This window comes from Melitaea cinxia, chromosome Z, assembly GCF_905220565.1.
Source record: "Melitaea cinxia chromosome Z, ilMelCinx1.1, whole genome shotgun sequence".
NCBI classification, from domain to species: Eukaryota; Metazoa; Arthropoda; class Insecta; order Lepidoptera; family Nymphalidae; genus Melitaea; species Melitaea cinxia.
The window spans coordinates 3144436-3162447 of NC_059424.1; the positions used below are offsets into that span (position 1 = coordinate 3144436).

Below are 18012 nucleotides of genomic sequence, written 5' to 3' on the forward strand. Positions count from 1 at the left end.
AAAAATTTATTTCGTTGTATCTATAAAGAAGTGTTGTCTTTGTTCAGCAGTTCGATCTTCCCGGGATGCTAGAAAAGGGTCACCTATAGACCGATATGCGTCCAAGCAGTTCTAACCTAGCTTTTCGGGTAACAGTTGTAACATCAGCTTTAACACTGTTTTGACAAACGGATATTTGGCAGGATCTTGGTGAGGCCTACGTTCAGATGTGGACTGCGATAGACGCGAGGCAAGCGAGCCCATACACGATTTCCAGAAATAATATTTTTATCTGTAGATTGACTTACACAATGACTACATAAAATCATTCTGTTAGGTCGGTAATAAATATAAATCATTTTAAAAGTATATATATTAACATTGACAGATAGGAAGAAAATTGGTTTGAGGCTTGAATAAATTATGTACAATTATTATCGGGTAGCTGGGATTATTTTCCACGATACATTACACATTCTACTATATTTAATAACAATAAAAAAAAATTAGATTGACACGCTTATTTGCTCGCTGATTAAGAACAAAACTCTATCTATAGGAAGTTAACGAGACCGTACTATTAAGAAGCTTTTAAGAAGTTTTAAGCTAAGTATCTTTGAGCTCACAAAAAATGAGCAAAGTGTATGTTAAAATCTTTTCCTTATCTTATATATAAATAAAAATGAATATTACTAAGCGCATCACTCGAGAATGGCTCGTCCAATTTGGCTAATTTATTTTTTGTACGTTTCTCAAGGCCCACGGAATGTACCTATTTAATACTAAAAAAAAATACTATTAGCTTTTGACACAACGAATTTTGTCCGGGCAGATAGTATAAGATAAAAATAGAACTACAAAATTAAAGTTTGATTATTAAAATATTTGATTATAAAATTTTTATAATAAAAACCCGCTACAGCTTGTAATATCCCACTATGGAACATAGGTCTCTTTACCCACGTAGGAGAAGGATCGAAGCTTAATCCACCACGCGGCTCCGTTGCGGGTTGGTGGATATATTCCTTACTATGAATAACGATCTCTATCAGGTGTATAAAATAACAATCGGCTATATATGATATAAAGAAAACCCATCATACTCCAATTCGTTTCAATTCGTCTTGTTCAAGTGGACGTTTTTTGTTTCAAAGGTTAACGTCACAAGTAACCCCATTGGGTCTTAGTAATGACTAAGATCCTTTTTATACGTAATTTTCTGGTGATAATCCCTTAAATGCTATGTGGGATTCCGATAATCTTAGCCAAATATCTCATATCATCAATTCAATACGTTGATTATTTAAAAATAATAACGAAGGGGAATGTTGTTATATGATATTATCGGCATTTCAATTTAATTTTTATTGAGATTTGATCACTAGTTTTTGAGTAATCTTTGATAACGGGTATTTACTTGATTATTTTTTCGGCTACTTACGTTGTATAACTTGTCGATGTAATTGAAGTCGGTTTTTTTCGTTTGTGATCACAATTATTAGGATAAGTTTTTGTATCACTTATTATTATTTTTATTCTTATCACTAATAATTTATTATGTATAAAATATATTTGTATAACAGTTATCTTATTAGTCGAGTACATCAAATGAAATTTAAAATATGTGTTCATAATAGTCTTACTAAATTGCCATGAAAGCTATTTATAACATTGAAAACATTACAATTTTTTTTTGTTGGACCTAATCTGTCCATAATAAAAGACCAAATATAAAAACGATCCTCCGACCCGCCAACCCGCAGTGGAGCAGCGTGGTGGATTAAGTTCCAATCCTTCTCCTACACCAATCAAATATTACGGTAATTTGGTAGAAAATTAACGTCTAATGTTATCTGGTATAGAAACAAATCTCTGCTTAACGATGAATGTTGATTACTCGTTAATTGAATTATTGAAGTTTGTTTAAGTTAATTGGCTATAAGTACCATCCAATATCGTACGAAATAATTATAACATTGGTATTATAGTAATAAAGAAATAATTGAAAAAGTAATAATTAATAAAGTTGTAGCACAATTTTACCTTTAATATTCTAAAAAGCCTTTAAAATTATTAATAAAATAATAATTGAACAGACCGTATCGTTATTGATTTATTTATTTATTTATTTTATAGGCATGTATATGATCTTGTATAATTTTGTTATTTTGTGTAGTATCATTTTATATCGACAATAATAGGCTACCAATAGACATAACACGAACTTAATAAAGGTAAATTGATAGTTTTTTAAAGTAACGCCTTTTTAGCTGGAGTCATTCAAATCTGTACTCAAATGCTCGCTGAGGTTTACTCTATGAAGATCATTCGATAAGTGGTTCGTTTTAAAACGGGATCGTAAGAGTGAATTATGATATGAAAACAATAAAAAAAAGTTGATGAATAATATAATGAAATAAAAACGAAAACCTTTGCATTATTACGAATAATCGAATGACGTTACATTTTAGGATTTATTTAGCCGTTTTAGGTATGAGGAAAAATGTATAGTATATGTTACACGAAAAACTTATGTTCGAAGTAAAAAGTTTACGTATGTTGTTAGTTCATCTAACTTATCTAAGAGCTACCGTCGTGTAACACGTCTTTTCACTGAGGCCCGTTTTAAGATATCTCTCTCTTTTCTTATGACCCAAAAAGAACGAGAACGGTTTGAAACAGATGTTGCTATGTGATGCTACTTTGTGCTAACAACCTTAGATAGGTAGGACGTTATTAGGGCGAGCGAGAGGACTACATTACTTTAATTTAATCAATTACCGTGATTTCTTTTGTGAAAAAAATCAGTGGAATCTCAACATTTTATGGTGTTGTTTTGACGATCATTCTGATAAAGTTGTGATTTATGTTTGAACAGAAATATGTTGTTTCTAGACCTAGTGTTTTGTCCTAGTGGGCTTTACCGTAGTGTTTTATGGAGCAGGTTAAAAAGCTGATCGCAGTATCATAAAGTACCTGACGATGCGAACTTCATGGCGACGCATTTTTTTATAAAAACCTTGTCCATACAATAACGAAGATACTCGACCTTACAGAAGATCACAGAAAAATAATACCGCTTTCAAGCTGTGTTGTGTTCTTGTAGTGAGTAAGGTGACCAAAGTTCCTGGGGGCTAATGTGCTGGTTTGGGGGTAGGGACAGAAACGCGCTTGTGATGCTTCTGGTGTTGCAGTCGTCTATAGGCTACGGTACTTGCTTACCATCAAGTAAGCCGTACGCTTATTTGCCGACCTAGTTATATCTATAATATATATAAAAGCGAAAGGTCACTCACTCATCAAAAAATCTCCGAAACTATAACACCTACAGACTTGAAATTTGGCAGGTAGGCTCCTTATAAGACGTAGACATCCGCTAAGAACAGATTTTACGAAACTCGACCCCTAAGAGGGTAAAACGGGGGTTGCAAGTTTGTATGAAAGTCCTATGTTTTTAAAGTAAAAGACTTGAAATTTAAAATATATGCTCTATAGATGATGAGAAGGCGTCCAAATAATGTATCTCTAGAAAACAAACCCCTTTTGGGGTTAATTTGCGTTAAACATCTTAATAGTAATGCATATCTTCATAACCACGCGGACGTAGTCGCGGGCAACAGTTAGTGTATTATAAAACAAAGTCCCCAAAAGTGTATGTGATCGATTCGCTCAAAATCTACAGAACGGATTTTCATGCGGTTTCACCATTGGCAAAAGGAAGGTTTACGGAACGGCTAAGCCGATTTTGAGGAGGGTTTCACTGGAAGTTTACCGGAAAAACTTTGTGACACACTAATTTCAACGCGGACGAAGCCGCGGGCACAGCTAGTCTAATATATAAAATTCTCGTGTCGCGGTGTTTGTAGTTGAATTCCTCCGAAACGGCTGGACCGATTCTCATGACATTTTGTGTGCAAATTGGGTCGATCTGAGAATTGAACAACATCTATTTTTCATCTCCCTAAGTTATAAAGAGGAGGGGGGGGGGGAATTAAGGGTTTTTAATAACATATATGGCAAAACAACGTTTGCGGGGTCAGCTAGTTTAATAATAAAAACACAAAAACGGAGCTATTTAATTTGGTGCAGTAGATCTGAAGTTGTGTGCATTCATATATTCCGAAGATCTATATTTATTTATGTAGATAGATGACAACCGTCGTTAGTCTAAGTTGGGCCAATTATCTACCGGCTCGCAGTGGTTTATGTAAGTGTGTTAAGCTCCAACCGTTCTCCTAAATGAAGGGGAGGCTTATATACAAGTGTGAGATGTTTGCAGGCTCGTTCAGATTAGTTCAGTTAATTGTTTAAAATGGTTTGGATGTGTAGGTCACTTTTATTTTGTGGCAGTCATAATTTTGTTATAATTATTCAATACTTATTTTAATTTAACTCATTATTTGTCAAATTGAGGTAACATCACTATTATACAATATACACTGAGTTATCTTTTAATGATGTTTTATTAAAATCAGTGTGTTTGAATCTAAAAACAAATAAAAAAAATTGTAAATATGATAATATCAATAATGTAATTCTAAACAATCGCCTAAAACACCGACGGTTTGCGGGTTCGATTCCCGCTTGGGATAGATATTTGTGTTTGTACAAATATTCTGTGGGTTGGATGTCTGTCCTTGTGGGTCTCCTTACCGTGACTCGGAGAGCACGTTAATCCGTCATTCCCGGTTGTTATTCACTGTAGGGAACATATCCGCCAACCCGCATTGGAGCAGCGTGTAGGATTAAGCTCCAATTCTACTCCTACATGGAGAAAGAGACCTATGCCTAGGCTGGTGCCACTACACAGTGGGATATTCCAGGCTGAATCGTCATCAATCCTATACGCGATGGTTTTATTCTATTTGTAACATGAATATTTTGCACTATACGTTTTAATTTTAATTTTATATTGAGGATTCATTGTATTTGATGCGGTTGAAAACAATATATCTTAAAGGAATTGAATCTTATAAAGATATAAAGATTCTTGGATTTTTTGACTACTGTTTAATATATACATATATATATATAAACATATATAAAAGGAAATAAATTATGTGTCTTCTCTTTAATAGAAAAACATTTGCCGTTATCTACGCATAACATCTGTGACCACAAACGTATTTGAAATGTTAGTGAATGAATTTTTGTATATAGGTGAATAACTTTAGTTGGTAGTTAGTTTTAGTTTGTTGTAACGGTTGTAAAATATTAAAAGCGATCAGGTATTGCTAATGATTTCCTTACCACGACTAAGGATTGTTATCAGCTGTTTATGATAACAAATACGAACAATAGCTTTATTAGCTCGCGGAGACACGATAAGATACTCAATTGAATCTGTCCAAAAATTAATAAACAAATAAAAATGTGTCTGTTTATGTTCCGGTTCAATTTGTATTGATCAACAAGGTTGCGTTTCCGATTTGTAAGCTACTAGCTGTGCTCGCGATTTCGTTTGCGTGGAATTTAATAAAAAAGTTATTGTTCAGTTCGCAGAGTTATAAAATAAATAAATTTCTTAAATAAAAGTAGCCGTTACTCCTTATTACATCAGCTATCTGACAGCGAAATTCTCGTCAAAATTGGTCCAGTTTTTTCAGAGATTAGTCGAAACAAACAAACAGACAGACTGACAGACAGACGAAAATTGTAAAAAAATGTTATTTTGGTAGATGTACCGTATATATATGCATATAGTAAAATGCGGTTATTTTATTATTAAAAACAGACACTCCAATTTTATTTATTTGTATAGACTAGCTGTGCTCTGAGGTTTCACCAGCGTTAATTTCAGGAAAAAAACGCACTAAATTATTTTTAAGCCATTACTATGCAACTCGTGCGACTTACACGAGCGGCGCGTCGCGTCGCCGTTTCATTTCATTTTACGTAATCTCCTAAATTATGCGTCCAAATTAAAAGCCATTAAAAACAAAATTTATCTTCATAAAATTACCCTGATGATGAAGTACTTTTCATTCGTACGGATTCATATGCCTGGCTAATACATATACAATCAAATCATAAATTTTAAGTAAATTCGTTGCCGAGTTATTTTTAAACTACGATATCTTCTAACATATTCATTAAAATCGAACGATGTCGAGGACAATTTTGTTCAAAAATAAATACTTGCGATGAATAACGTATTTATTACCTTAAGAGTTATACACATGCTGCCGCGAACTTTTTTTAGAACTTTTAATGACGATTATTTTCGTCATACGTAGTTTTTGGGTAGGAAGAATATTTTTTCCCGTTTCCGTATGTTGTTGTCATTTGTTATTAATGTTCAGCTCTTATTAGGCTGTAGCATTCTTCGGTAAATTTAGTTTCGAATCAGTGGTTCCTGAAATGAGCGCGTTTAAACAAACAAACAAACAAAGTGTTTCGCTTTATAATATAAGTATAGATTTGTATATGTCAAGTACGTCGCATAATTTACATTCGAGACTTTGAGAGCGATAAATATTTCATTATCTTATTATTACATTTTTGTTAAGGTGTAGTGAACAATTTCTACAAGCAATTAAAACACTCTTATGCTTTAAACCGAATTACGAGAATTTGTTATTTATCTATTTATTTATTTCATTGTTTATTTATTTATTTTATTTATTAATTATTATAATATTATAATATTAGGTTCCGTCTTGTTGTAGACACCGAAATCGGAACAAAGTTGTTTTGTACACATAATAAGCAACGCAAATAATGTCACATTTTCAGTAAGTTCAGTATAGGTTAAGACTATTAGAATTCCTAAGAAAAATGCTCTACTAACTAATATACATGTGTATATGTATATATAAAATAAAAAAATTACAATTGGATAGGATTTGGGATAAGCTTAATAGAACAATGCTGCTAACCTACGGACTAGAGAATTTTATAACGAACGGTAGTAATAATATCGATATAACAAATTGATTAATTAATATTTTCCAACAGTTATTTGTTTAATTCATAAATGGTTAATGGTTTAATTAAAAACAGCGCGAACAAAGTTTATTATTGACTTGTTGCATTTTTAATGATTCTTTTACTGAAAATCCAATTTCCTGTCGCGAGTTGGAAAGATCAAAGTTGAAACTTAACTTTCGATTCCGTAAGAATTGTTTGGTAGATGAAAAGTTAAAAATTCTAACCATTCGCAGTTTTATACTCGTGCAGTTATGACAGTTACAAATTGTTTTTCTACGTACCAAATGCTTGAAATAAATAATACCTACTATTTGTTTGATAAAAGGTGCTAATATATAGATTGCCTTTATCTAGAGTTAAAATCATAACTTAGAATATTTTCAAGTTGAATCGAATTTTGCATTAATGAAAAAAATTATCAACCTATAAACGTGCCATTACTGGGCGATGACCTCTTCTCCGTATAAGAGAAAGTTTGGGAAGGTTAACCCGTTATTCCACTGGTGGTTATTTCAATACTATGAGTAAAGAATACTACAGGTGTCTATGGTACCAGGACTTAAAGTAGACCAGCAGAGACGTATACATAGAACTAGAAACAAATATTTGTATAAATAACAACATCTTCCTTATTTTATAACAATTACTAGCTGACTCGGCAAACGTTGTCTTGCCCCTAAACGCTATTTAAAAATAGGGGTTGGTGGTAGAAGGGTGAAAATTTAGGGTTGTATGTATTTTTCAACGGCAAATCATAATAAAATAAAAAATAAATAATTTATCTTAAAAAAATATATTTAGGGGTGGACTATCGTTCATATTTAGGGGGATGAAAAACATATGTTGGTCGATTCTCAGACCTACCCAATATGCACAGAAAATTTCATGAGAATCGGTCAAGCCGTTTCGGAGGAGTTTAACTACAAACACCGCGACACGAGAATTTATTTATTAGATTTGTCAAATTAGCTTAATAACATCTCTACTGACGCCAATTTGTACACGAATAAAACCATTAACGCTGGTTTGCACAAACCAATATCACACAAATTCATAAATAAATTAATCACTAGATTATTATAATTACCGCGATCCGAAATATCTTAACTCTAACAGTTTGAATATTAGAATAATCAAATTTCTCGCAGCTCATATTCACATGCTCCGGATGCTATGCGGTTATTCGTTGCAGTAATTTCATATATGTTCATTTTGCTAAATGTTAACATTTCGTATACAGAAATTTTGTCGCGTATTTTTTGATATTTCTGTTCGTAATTTTCTTTCTTATACAAAATGATAAATTACAGTCGCTTTTATTATAAAATCTTTGTTAAATTAAAATTATATTTTATTCATCTATATTATTATAATTATTTAAAACCAATGCAGTGTATATTATTGTAGTATTTGTGTAGTTGATCTACTATAAAATAAGTTGAATATATTTAACATTACCCTATGAAAACAAAGCTAAAGTGACAAATATAAATAATAATAATAATAATAATAATATATCTCTAATATCTAATAATCTAATAATAATCTAAGGTTTTTTTCTGATGATAAGCGATTATCGTAGCTTAGAGACGACTGTAATACCAGAAGCATTGACAGCGCGTTGCTGACCCTACATACTACATACACAGCGGTTGATTATATCATACTGTCCTTTGTATAATCTGCTGATCAGTATGGATGTGGGCAAACGCGCTGTAGCCATTTCGGAACCCAGCCTGATCCGGTGGTTGGGATTCGTCTAGTCTTCTGGCGAGATGATTCGTACGACCCTCGAAAACAGTTTTATAGATGTGGCTCAGAAGTGAGATCGATCTGTAATCTTTAACAGAGGCTTATCGCATCTCTTAAAAACAGCGCCACAATACTCCTGGACGACTCCGGCGTGGTACCTCGGTGGATGACGAGGTTAAATAGTCTCGCCAAGGTTTTTAGGTCAGGCCGACCTATGCCTTTAAGGAGCTCATTCGTAACTCCGTCATCCCACGGGACCCTTCCGTTTTTAAGCTGCCTGAGCGCCGCACTAATCTCATCTACTTCGATATCCGGGATGTCTTCCGAAAAATGACACAGCAATGTACAATTACAATCAATTGTTAATCTTTAATCACAATAATCATATTTGCTTATTTGCTTTGCTAAAAAAAATCTTAACAAAACTTATTATAAGTTATTCTTTCAATAAATTTTTTTTTTTTAATATTTAAGAAATCAAAATCATGCACCAACTTAGCGAGTAGGCGTATGTAGATGCCATTATATTTGTAAAACAGCTGTGTCTGAGAGTCCTATCTTGTGTCTACAATGTATGCAAATGTCTGTCATAAAGCAGGACTTGTGATATGAACGCATACGTTTTTTTTACATCGCCTTACATTTGCGAGTTGTATTCACAGCGACTGTGTGAAAGACATAATGTATATTTATAGTAGGTTTAAATTATTTTTATACAAACATGCATGTAGATTTAATGTTATTCTTTCGAAATATTACGTTCATATCATAAAAAGGATGTCAATCAATTGAATTAATTAAAATAAGGAGGAAAAATAAATTTTCTATACATAATACGACAAAAACCCACATATAATCGTGTCAGCTGCATCACGTGGCTTTATGCATTAGTTCTAATTTGTCAATTTGGCCTTTCCACTATTTACAATACAGCTATAGTAGTTTTAGTTTTTATGTTGGCACAAACAGTAGATGAAAAAATTAAACGTTTATTAATGTATATATTGTACAAAACTTTCGGGTTTATAATATATATGTATATATGTATGTAACATTTAAACAAATTTTAAAGCGCTAATTTTACTCATTGAACACGTTAGTCTCAAAACGTCTTGCAATGATTTGAAACAAAAAAACAATATGAGCAATATGTTAGTAGTACTGACGTAGGGCATCGCAGGAAATTTCCTACTCAAAATATGGAGCAGCCCGACTGGGGTAGTACCTAGACCTTACAGAAGATCACAGCTAAATAATACTGTTTTCAAGCAGTGTTGTGTTCCTGTTGGTGGGTAAGGTGAGCAGAGCTCCCAAGGAGAATTGGGGATAGGGTCGATAACGCGTTTGCGATGCTTCTGGTGTTTCACGCGCGTTTATATATTGCGTATGGTAATCGCTTACCATCAGGTGAGCAGTACGCTTGTTTGCCGACCTAGTTAGATAAAAAAGTACATGAGTAAAAACAGAGACACGAAGGTTGATATTAGTAGAAAGTAGAGTTCTGGGGATCAAGCACATTTTTACGCATTTGTTTCTCGTTGTATAGAGTGACCCATTGTCCTGCGTGAATGACTAATGCTGACACGCGCTATGTTGCAATGTCAAAAGCATGTCTCAGAAGCTGTTTTTTGTTTTGTTTTTCATAACCGCGTAAATTCAAATCACTGAAAGTATTAACCGCGTTTAGACGCAGACAGTCGCATCGCTTCGCATCGCATCGCATCGCTTAAATTTGACATTACTACTCTAACTTAAGACTAAGAAGAGGCGGAAAATCTTTAAGTGACGTAACATAATTCGATTACTTAATACAGATTACAGATGTAATAAATGGATTTAACTAAATTGAAACAGATATTTTAAAATCCAGCTCTTCTCCTATATAGATATTTAGCCCACGAATGAGACGTTTATGATCTGATGAAGTTTAATTTAGACAGTATATAAATTACTCATTAAGGAAATGACCTTGATCTATATTTAGAAGGATTTAATGCTTAATTATTCATAATGATGATTGCTGTAAATGAGTAACAGTAATTGTAATTTATTTGAGGTAATGTCTTGGTGATTTCGTAACGTTTCAGCATGTAATATCCCACTGTTGGGCATAGGCTTCTTTTCCCATGTAGGAAAAGAACCAGAGCTTAATCTACAACTCCACGGGTTGGCTCTCCTTGAATAACGAATGCTATCGCGTTTATATGATAACATCCAGGACTGAAAGTTTACCGTGTTCTCGGAGGACTGGTGGGGAGGCCCACAAGGAGCATCTCCGAGGTCTACTTCAAGCTAGAATCGAAACCGCGACCAGTGGTTTCTGCGTCGCCGACTTGGCACACACCATTAGACCAGAGCGGTCGTCACATAAAAGACACAGCTCGTAAAGCATATTATTTAACTACGATTGACGACGTGCTCGCAAAGACATTGTGGCGTGATTCAAAGCGGTCATAACATCCAGAATTGGACACGAAATTGGCCTTTATATTTTATTTATTTATTTTAAACTTTATTACACAACTTAAAATAAAACGTTGCGGAAATGCGGAATTAAAGCCCACACAACTTTATCTATCAGTCAACTTTAAGACGTGTAAAATAAAAAAATAATTGCGGTAGGTTTATACAATAATAATAAAAAATAATTGTGTTTGCTCGCAAACGAAAAAAAAACCGACTTCAATTACATCGACAAGTAATACAACGTAGATCGACGAAAAAATAGTCAAGCAACTACGCGTTATCAAAGATTACTCAAAAAGCAGTTATCAAATCTCGATAAAATTTATATGTGACCACATGATAAACATCAGCTTTCGATTAAATTAAAAATTATCAAAATCGGTACACCCAGTAAAAAGTTATTACGGATTTTCGAGAGTTTCCCTCGATTTCTCTGGGATCCCATCATCAGATCCTGGTTTCCTTATCATGGTAGAGAACGAGGAATATCCCCTTTCTAACAAAAAAAGAATTATCAAAATCGGTACATCCAGTAGAAAGTTATGCGATATAATACAACGTAGGTCGACGAAAAAAGCGTCAAGTAAAAACGCATTATTAGATATAACTCGAAAAGTAGTTGTTAGATCTCAAATAAATTTAAATGGGACCAATTGGCACACACCACCTTTCGATTAAAACAAAATTTGTCGAAATCGGTCTACCCGGTCAAAAGTTCTGATGTAACATACATAAAAAAAAAAAAAAAAACAGTCGAATTGAGAACCTCCTCCTTTTTTGGAAGTCGGTTAAAAATAAATAAATAAACAGTAGTATTAACAAAAAAAAAAAATATCATAAGCAGTCACATCAGATACCTTGTCAGGCTTATTCTCGACGGGAAAAGAAACTTTTATTTTTTGTCGTAGCGCGTCGCCTAATATCTTGTCTTTCATTGTTTACATAGGTCAACTACAATTGGTTATTGAAGCAAATACACAAGTATAGGGGTAGTAAGGGAGATATCTTTTGTATTTTTGAATCGATTGGAGTGTATTTCGTTATTCCAATACTTTGAAATTTTGTGGATACGTTAGAACTGCATTGTAAGTGACCAGGTCTATTTTTAGGGTTCCGTACCTCAAAAGGAAAAAAAAAACTGGACCCTTATAGGACCACGTTGTTGTCCGTCTGTTTTTTTGAGACCCTTTTTCTCAGGAACGCGTGGGGGTATCAAGCTGAAATCCATATCTATCTAATACTCTGAAAAAAGTCTACTGTCCCTTGGAGCTGTAAAAAAATCAAACTTCTAAGCCAACGCAATCAAAAGATACTTATGCATTATTATATTAGGTACTTATATTATATATTAAGATATTTATGCAGCAAATTTTCGACACTCGCAAGGGAATCAAAACCTAATGGGTACTTTCCGTGAACTCAGAATCTTGAAACTTGGTAAGAAGTAACGTCTTCGTAGCACAAATAAAGGGAAAATTGCGAAAAGCATAAATTTGTAGTTACATCATATAATAAAAATATTTTTAATAATTTTGTTTGTACGGAGTCCTCGGTGCGCGAGTGTGACTCGATCTTGGCCGGTATTTTTACCTCAAAGCACAAGTTAGGTACGTTTTTTTGTTTGTCTGATTTGCACAAAAAAAATTTAACCTTCGTTTACTGGAAGACCTTCAAAACGATCTTAGTTTTATTCCTATGCGTTTATGCTGTTATCAAAATTGGTGGCAACATTTTTTTTTTGTTTAAAAGTACGGTCCAGAACTTATATGTCTAAAGCAAGTACGTCTGCGTATATTTGTTATATTTAAATTCTTCGTTAATCTTCATAGTCCTGCCTTACTCTAGGAGGGATTAGATCTTAATATGAGTAGAACACGTTACTAAGCGTATTGATGAATATACATTTGATAAGACTTTAAAGATTTTAATTTAAAAAATTTGACCAAATTTCAAACTAAAGTTTTCGCTTTAAAATTGACTTATTTATCTATTACACATCGGCGTTAAAGTAACAAATGACCACATATTAATACGAGTATAGGTGTATCTGAAATACGCTGGAGTGAATTAATGTTGTTCATGAGTTAATGATTCATGAGTTAATGTTTATATAGTCATATTAATAGTTTTATATGCCTTTATTAGCTTTTTAACAAAATCTTATAATAGAAATGTGTACAGCTAGAAATGATACTACGGGTAAATTAAAAATATATAATAATTGTGTTTACAGGCAAACGAAAAAAAAGCCGACTTCAATTACATCGACAAGTAATACAATGTAGGTAGACGAAAAAAATAGTCAAGTAAATACGCATTAACAAAGATTACTCCAAAAGTTGTAATCAGATCTCAATAAATGTTAGCACATGATAAACATCGGCCTTCGATTAAATTAAAAATCATCAAAATCGATACACCGAGTAAAAAGTTGTGCGGATTTTCGAGAGTTTCCCTCGATTTCTCTGGGATCCCATCATCAGATCCGGGTTTCCTTATTATGGTACTACACTTAGTATATCTCCTTTCCAACAAAAAAAGAATTATCAAAATCGGTTCATAAACGACGAAGTTTACCCCGAACATAAATTAAAATATATAATACGGTCGAATTGAGTAACCTCCTCCTTTTTTGAAGCCGGTTAAAAATGTGCATACAATGTTTATTTTTTATTTTTAAGAAACTGATGTATAAGTTATTGTAACTGGAACTATTTTTTTAAATTTAGTTTTTAATTGTTATTTAAGATATTTATATGTTTAAACAATTTTTAATATAATATCAAAAATCGACCGTTCCAGTGGCGATCGACCCTGGATCTCCGACTGACCGTGTCGATGCTTTAGCCAATTATATTAAGCTATGGAACGATTTACCCGTTAGATCAAAATTTTTGATATGATTATTTTATATTCGGTTCTAAGCGAAAATATTGTTTATATGTTTAGAATTTTTACATTATATAAATACTTTTCTAAACTATTTCATCACGGACTATAGGTAAATTGCATTTCGACCGTGGCTTAGTCGTAACAGGCTTAGAAACAGCCGAAGCGTTTAGTCTTCGAGATTTCTGTGTTATTATATATTTTAGTAGAATTTGTATAGTACACATTCACGACATTCCTTGTAGTGACCTAGTACCGCCTTGACCTAGTTCTCCAAAATTAAAATGTATATACAATGTTGATATTATCGCTTAATGTCCGTTACATATATATATCAGTATGACATAAATACATATGAATTTTTGTATAATTGTACAGCTATGAACTGAGGTAGGGCACATCAGGAAATTGCCTGCTCAAAATATGGAGCAGCCCGACTGGGGTAGTATCTCCTAATAGAAGATCACAGCTAAGTAATTCCGTTTTCAAGTAGTGTTGTTTTCCTGTTGGTTCAAATAACGTAGTTACAGTTACAAGTTAGTTACAATGATACAGGTAATTTTCAAGTTGAAACAATGGTTCTTTTATAATTGACAGCTTAAAAATATTTCTATATAAATAAAATAATATACTTACATGTAAACTTATTATCATTTTTTTTTTGTTTCCAATCGATATTTATTGAAAATGTCTGATTAATATTATATTTGGTTAAGTACACGAATACAATTTTCAAAAAGTCTTCCAGTAAATGCAATATTTTTTGTATAATCAATGGTTTCATAATATTTGTATAAAAAATGAAGTAATAATATGGTTGTAAATAGTCTTTCTTTTCATAGGACGAAACCTATTATTACTGTGTAGATACACGAATGTAATGTAAAATATCTTTAACAATCATATACATTTTGTTTATTTCCAAAACGTTTTATTTGAGGAGAGATAAATGCTACAAATAAAGATATTTCCTCGGTAACACGGTAAAGGCATCGTCAAGATACCGAAGGCGCATTATGCAAGAATCTAGGTATACTCACGATATCGAGTTAGGAACCGCCGACGGAATAATATAGCGCTTACATGTTATTTGAAGGTAAGAAACAGACTGAAGTATTTCACGGATGTATTCTTAAAGCTGATCTGATAGGCGATGATCAAGTTAATAAATATTATTTAATATAATAATATTTTTATAAATATATATTTTTTAATATAATAATATTTTTATAAATATATATTTTTTAATATAATATCAGTTTTAAGTGATTTTAATTTTTTTGTTGATTTATTATTGTTACTTTTTAATTACGTCATATATATACGTCAAATTCGTTCATAATATAAATAAAAATCTTGAATATTCTTTTAACAAAGATAGAGTAATAAAAAGATAAAATAAACTGTACTTGATCGGAAAAAGCAATTGCTTTAAATATAATTGACAAGTTACGAGAATCGCTTCAATTTAAATTTTCTAAAATAATGAAGTATTTGACATTTAAATTTTTTGTAAATATCATTGTAATTTTCATTGCTTAATAGAAAAAAGTGTCAGTAAACTCACAGTACACACAGTTTTAAGTCTTGAGATGGCGAATAATAATAACATATTTTTAATTTTATTCATTTAAAAAAAGTGCGGTTTACATTCCATGGCTGATTTTAAAAAATAAATTTTTAAACTTATGATATTTATATATCATCACTTCAGCCTATCCCAGTCTGATTCCTTCCAGCAACCAGATTTCCTCTTTGTTTGTTGTTTTTCGAAGTGAAACTTCTTTAGGGCATGAGGGTAAAATTTTTACGGATTAAACGGCAACGCTTTGTTGTTGGCGCTGAACGGAAATCTAAAGCATTAAATATATTATAAATATAAACGAGACTATAAAATTTTTTGCCAAAGAAGTTTCACTTCTGACATGTGTTGTGATGTGATGTGACGTTGTACGCTTTTTTATTACCGTGAATTACGAGATAAATTGATTCAAGATAAGAAGACAAAACAGAGTAATCTCTGTTTGAAATTAAAGTAATAAGTCATTGATTTTTTTTTATCCATCACATTGGTTACAGTTCTAAATTTTTTCAAGGTAAATATGAGTTTTCATTATCGTGAACTGAGAGTACTTGAGAAACTCAGACTTGTAGGTATCCATTTTATCTGTATATAATTAATAAAGTTGAAGAGATTTCAATTTTTTGTTTAAAGATGTTTATCCCTGAATTTGTTTAATTGTTTTGTAAAATTCTATTTGCAATTTCTATATATACAATCATCATCATCATTTTAGCCTATCGCAGTCCACTGCTGGACATAGGCCTCTCCAAGTTCGCGCCAATAATGGCGCGAACTTATGTATTTTGCCCACGGTCACCATCCTGGGCAGGCGGGTTGGTGACCGCAGGGCTTGCTTTGTCGCACCGAATACGCTGCTGTCCATCTTCGGCCTGTGTATTTCAAAGCCAGCAGTTGGATTATTATCCCGCCAACGGTCGGCTTTTTAAGTTCCAAGGTGGTAGTGAAACTGTATTAACCTTTAGTCACCTCTTACGACACCCGCGGGAAGAGAGGAGGTGGCTATATTTTTTACTGCCGTAACCACAAAGCAGACATAAACATTTATGTGTATTATTTATTTAAAATAGATAATCAGGACCTATTATTATTTTATCGTCATCATCATTGGCCTTAGTCCGTCAATTGCAGACGATTTAGACAGTGTCAGACAGACACTGCATCGCCTAGGACACTCTTCAGGAAAACGCAGAGTTGCCTAAGCTCTGCGGCACTCTCTTGACCTCACTGGCTAGGCCCACAGGAACGAAGAGTCGATACGCATGGAGCTAGTTCGGCTGCAGGAGTCTTTTGCATTTTAGAGCTATGCTACGAATGCTTGACATAGACCCCATTCCAGGTTTCAAATGTAGTTTTCCTTCTCCAGGACCCTGATGATTTTGAGCCAGTTTTATCCCTGGGTCGCCTTTTACGCCCCCACGAGAAGAAAGGGAGTGGTGCTTTTATACTCGGTCACACACCACACGGCATCACGGCATTATTATTTACAATATGTATATCAATATTATTTTTATAATATTTATAAAGAGCTATTGTGTTAAAGCAAATGAATATTCTATTGAAATCTATTCTGATAAAATATAAAGAAAAGTCTTGAAACGAATAAAGGTTGATGAAGATTTTTTTTTATTTACAAGTAATTTTTTTGTTAAAGTACCGTGAATATATTAAACAGTAGTTAAAATAAAGACGATTTCTTGTCTTTGAGCTCAATTGGAAATTTTATTTGACTGTATTTATTGATTGAATATTTTTGCCGTCACTTATTTATTATGACTTATAATAATATAAAGAAATAGGCGATTTCAAAAATGTTGTTGAAATTGTTGAAATTATTTTGTTATTATTTTTACTGTAATAAATATTAAAAAACTATAACCAGTTTTTGACAACTAATAACTTAGTTTCGAATTAAATAAAAATTGTTATAAGTTATATTCTTTTCAATTCCTACATATCTATAAGTAACAGAGTAATATACTTAGTAAAATTGTGTGGGAAGGTTATATACTTTTTGTTTGTATAATATGTATAAAGGACTTACGCCTCAGTGTTGTCATCCCGGGACTCGGAGCGCTCGGCGTTGGCCTGGCCTCGCCGATGTCTTCCGCGCTGCTCATCTCCCAGTCCGTACAAGCCGGCGACGGCCGCCATGCTGGCGTTTCTTCACACCATGCCACGATAATCAAAGACCCATAGTCATCAACACACCACCGTAAGACAGAACCACGGCGAGCACATTCATGCCTCCACGTCAGCTGTCACGCAATAACCCATGTCTGTCTCTATATTACAACCTACGTTAAATTTTTATCTAATTCGAAAAATTTGGACGCCTTCATTGGTAAGTGCTAATCATCACAATTGAATTATTGTATCTTGTCATAAGTCTTTGTTTATTAAGCTTTTATTGT

General features: G+C 32.9%; 1 protein-coding gene across 1 annotated transcript in view; it reads right to left on the minus strand.

The window, feature by feature from the left end:
• Positions 1-17752, minus strand: part of LOC123668489 (potassium voltage-gated channel protein Shaker) — an 89929-nt gene extending 72177 nt beyond the window's left edge. The window contains exon 1 of the mRNA XM_045602221.1: positions 17643-17752. Within this exon, the coding sequence (XP_045458177.1) occupies positions 17643-17752 (110 nt within the window). The remainder of the gene's footprint in view (positions 1-17642) is intronic.
• Between the last annotated feature and the right edge of the window lie 260 nt (positions 17753-18012).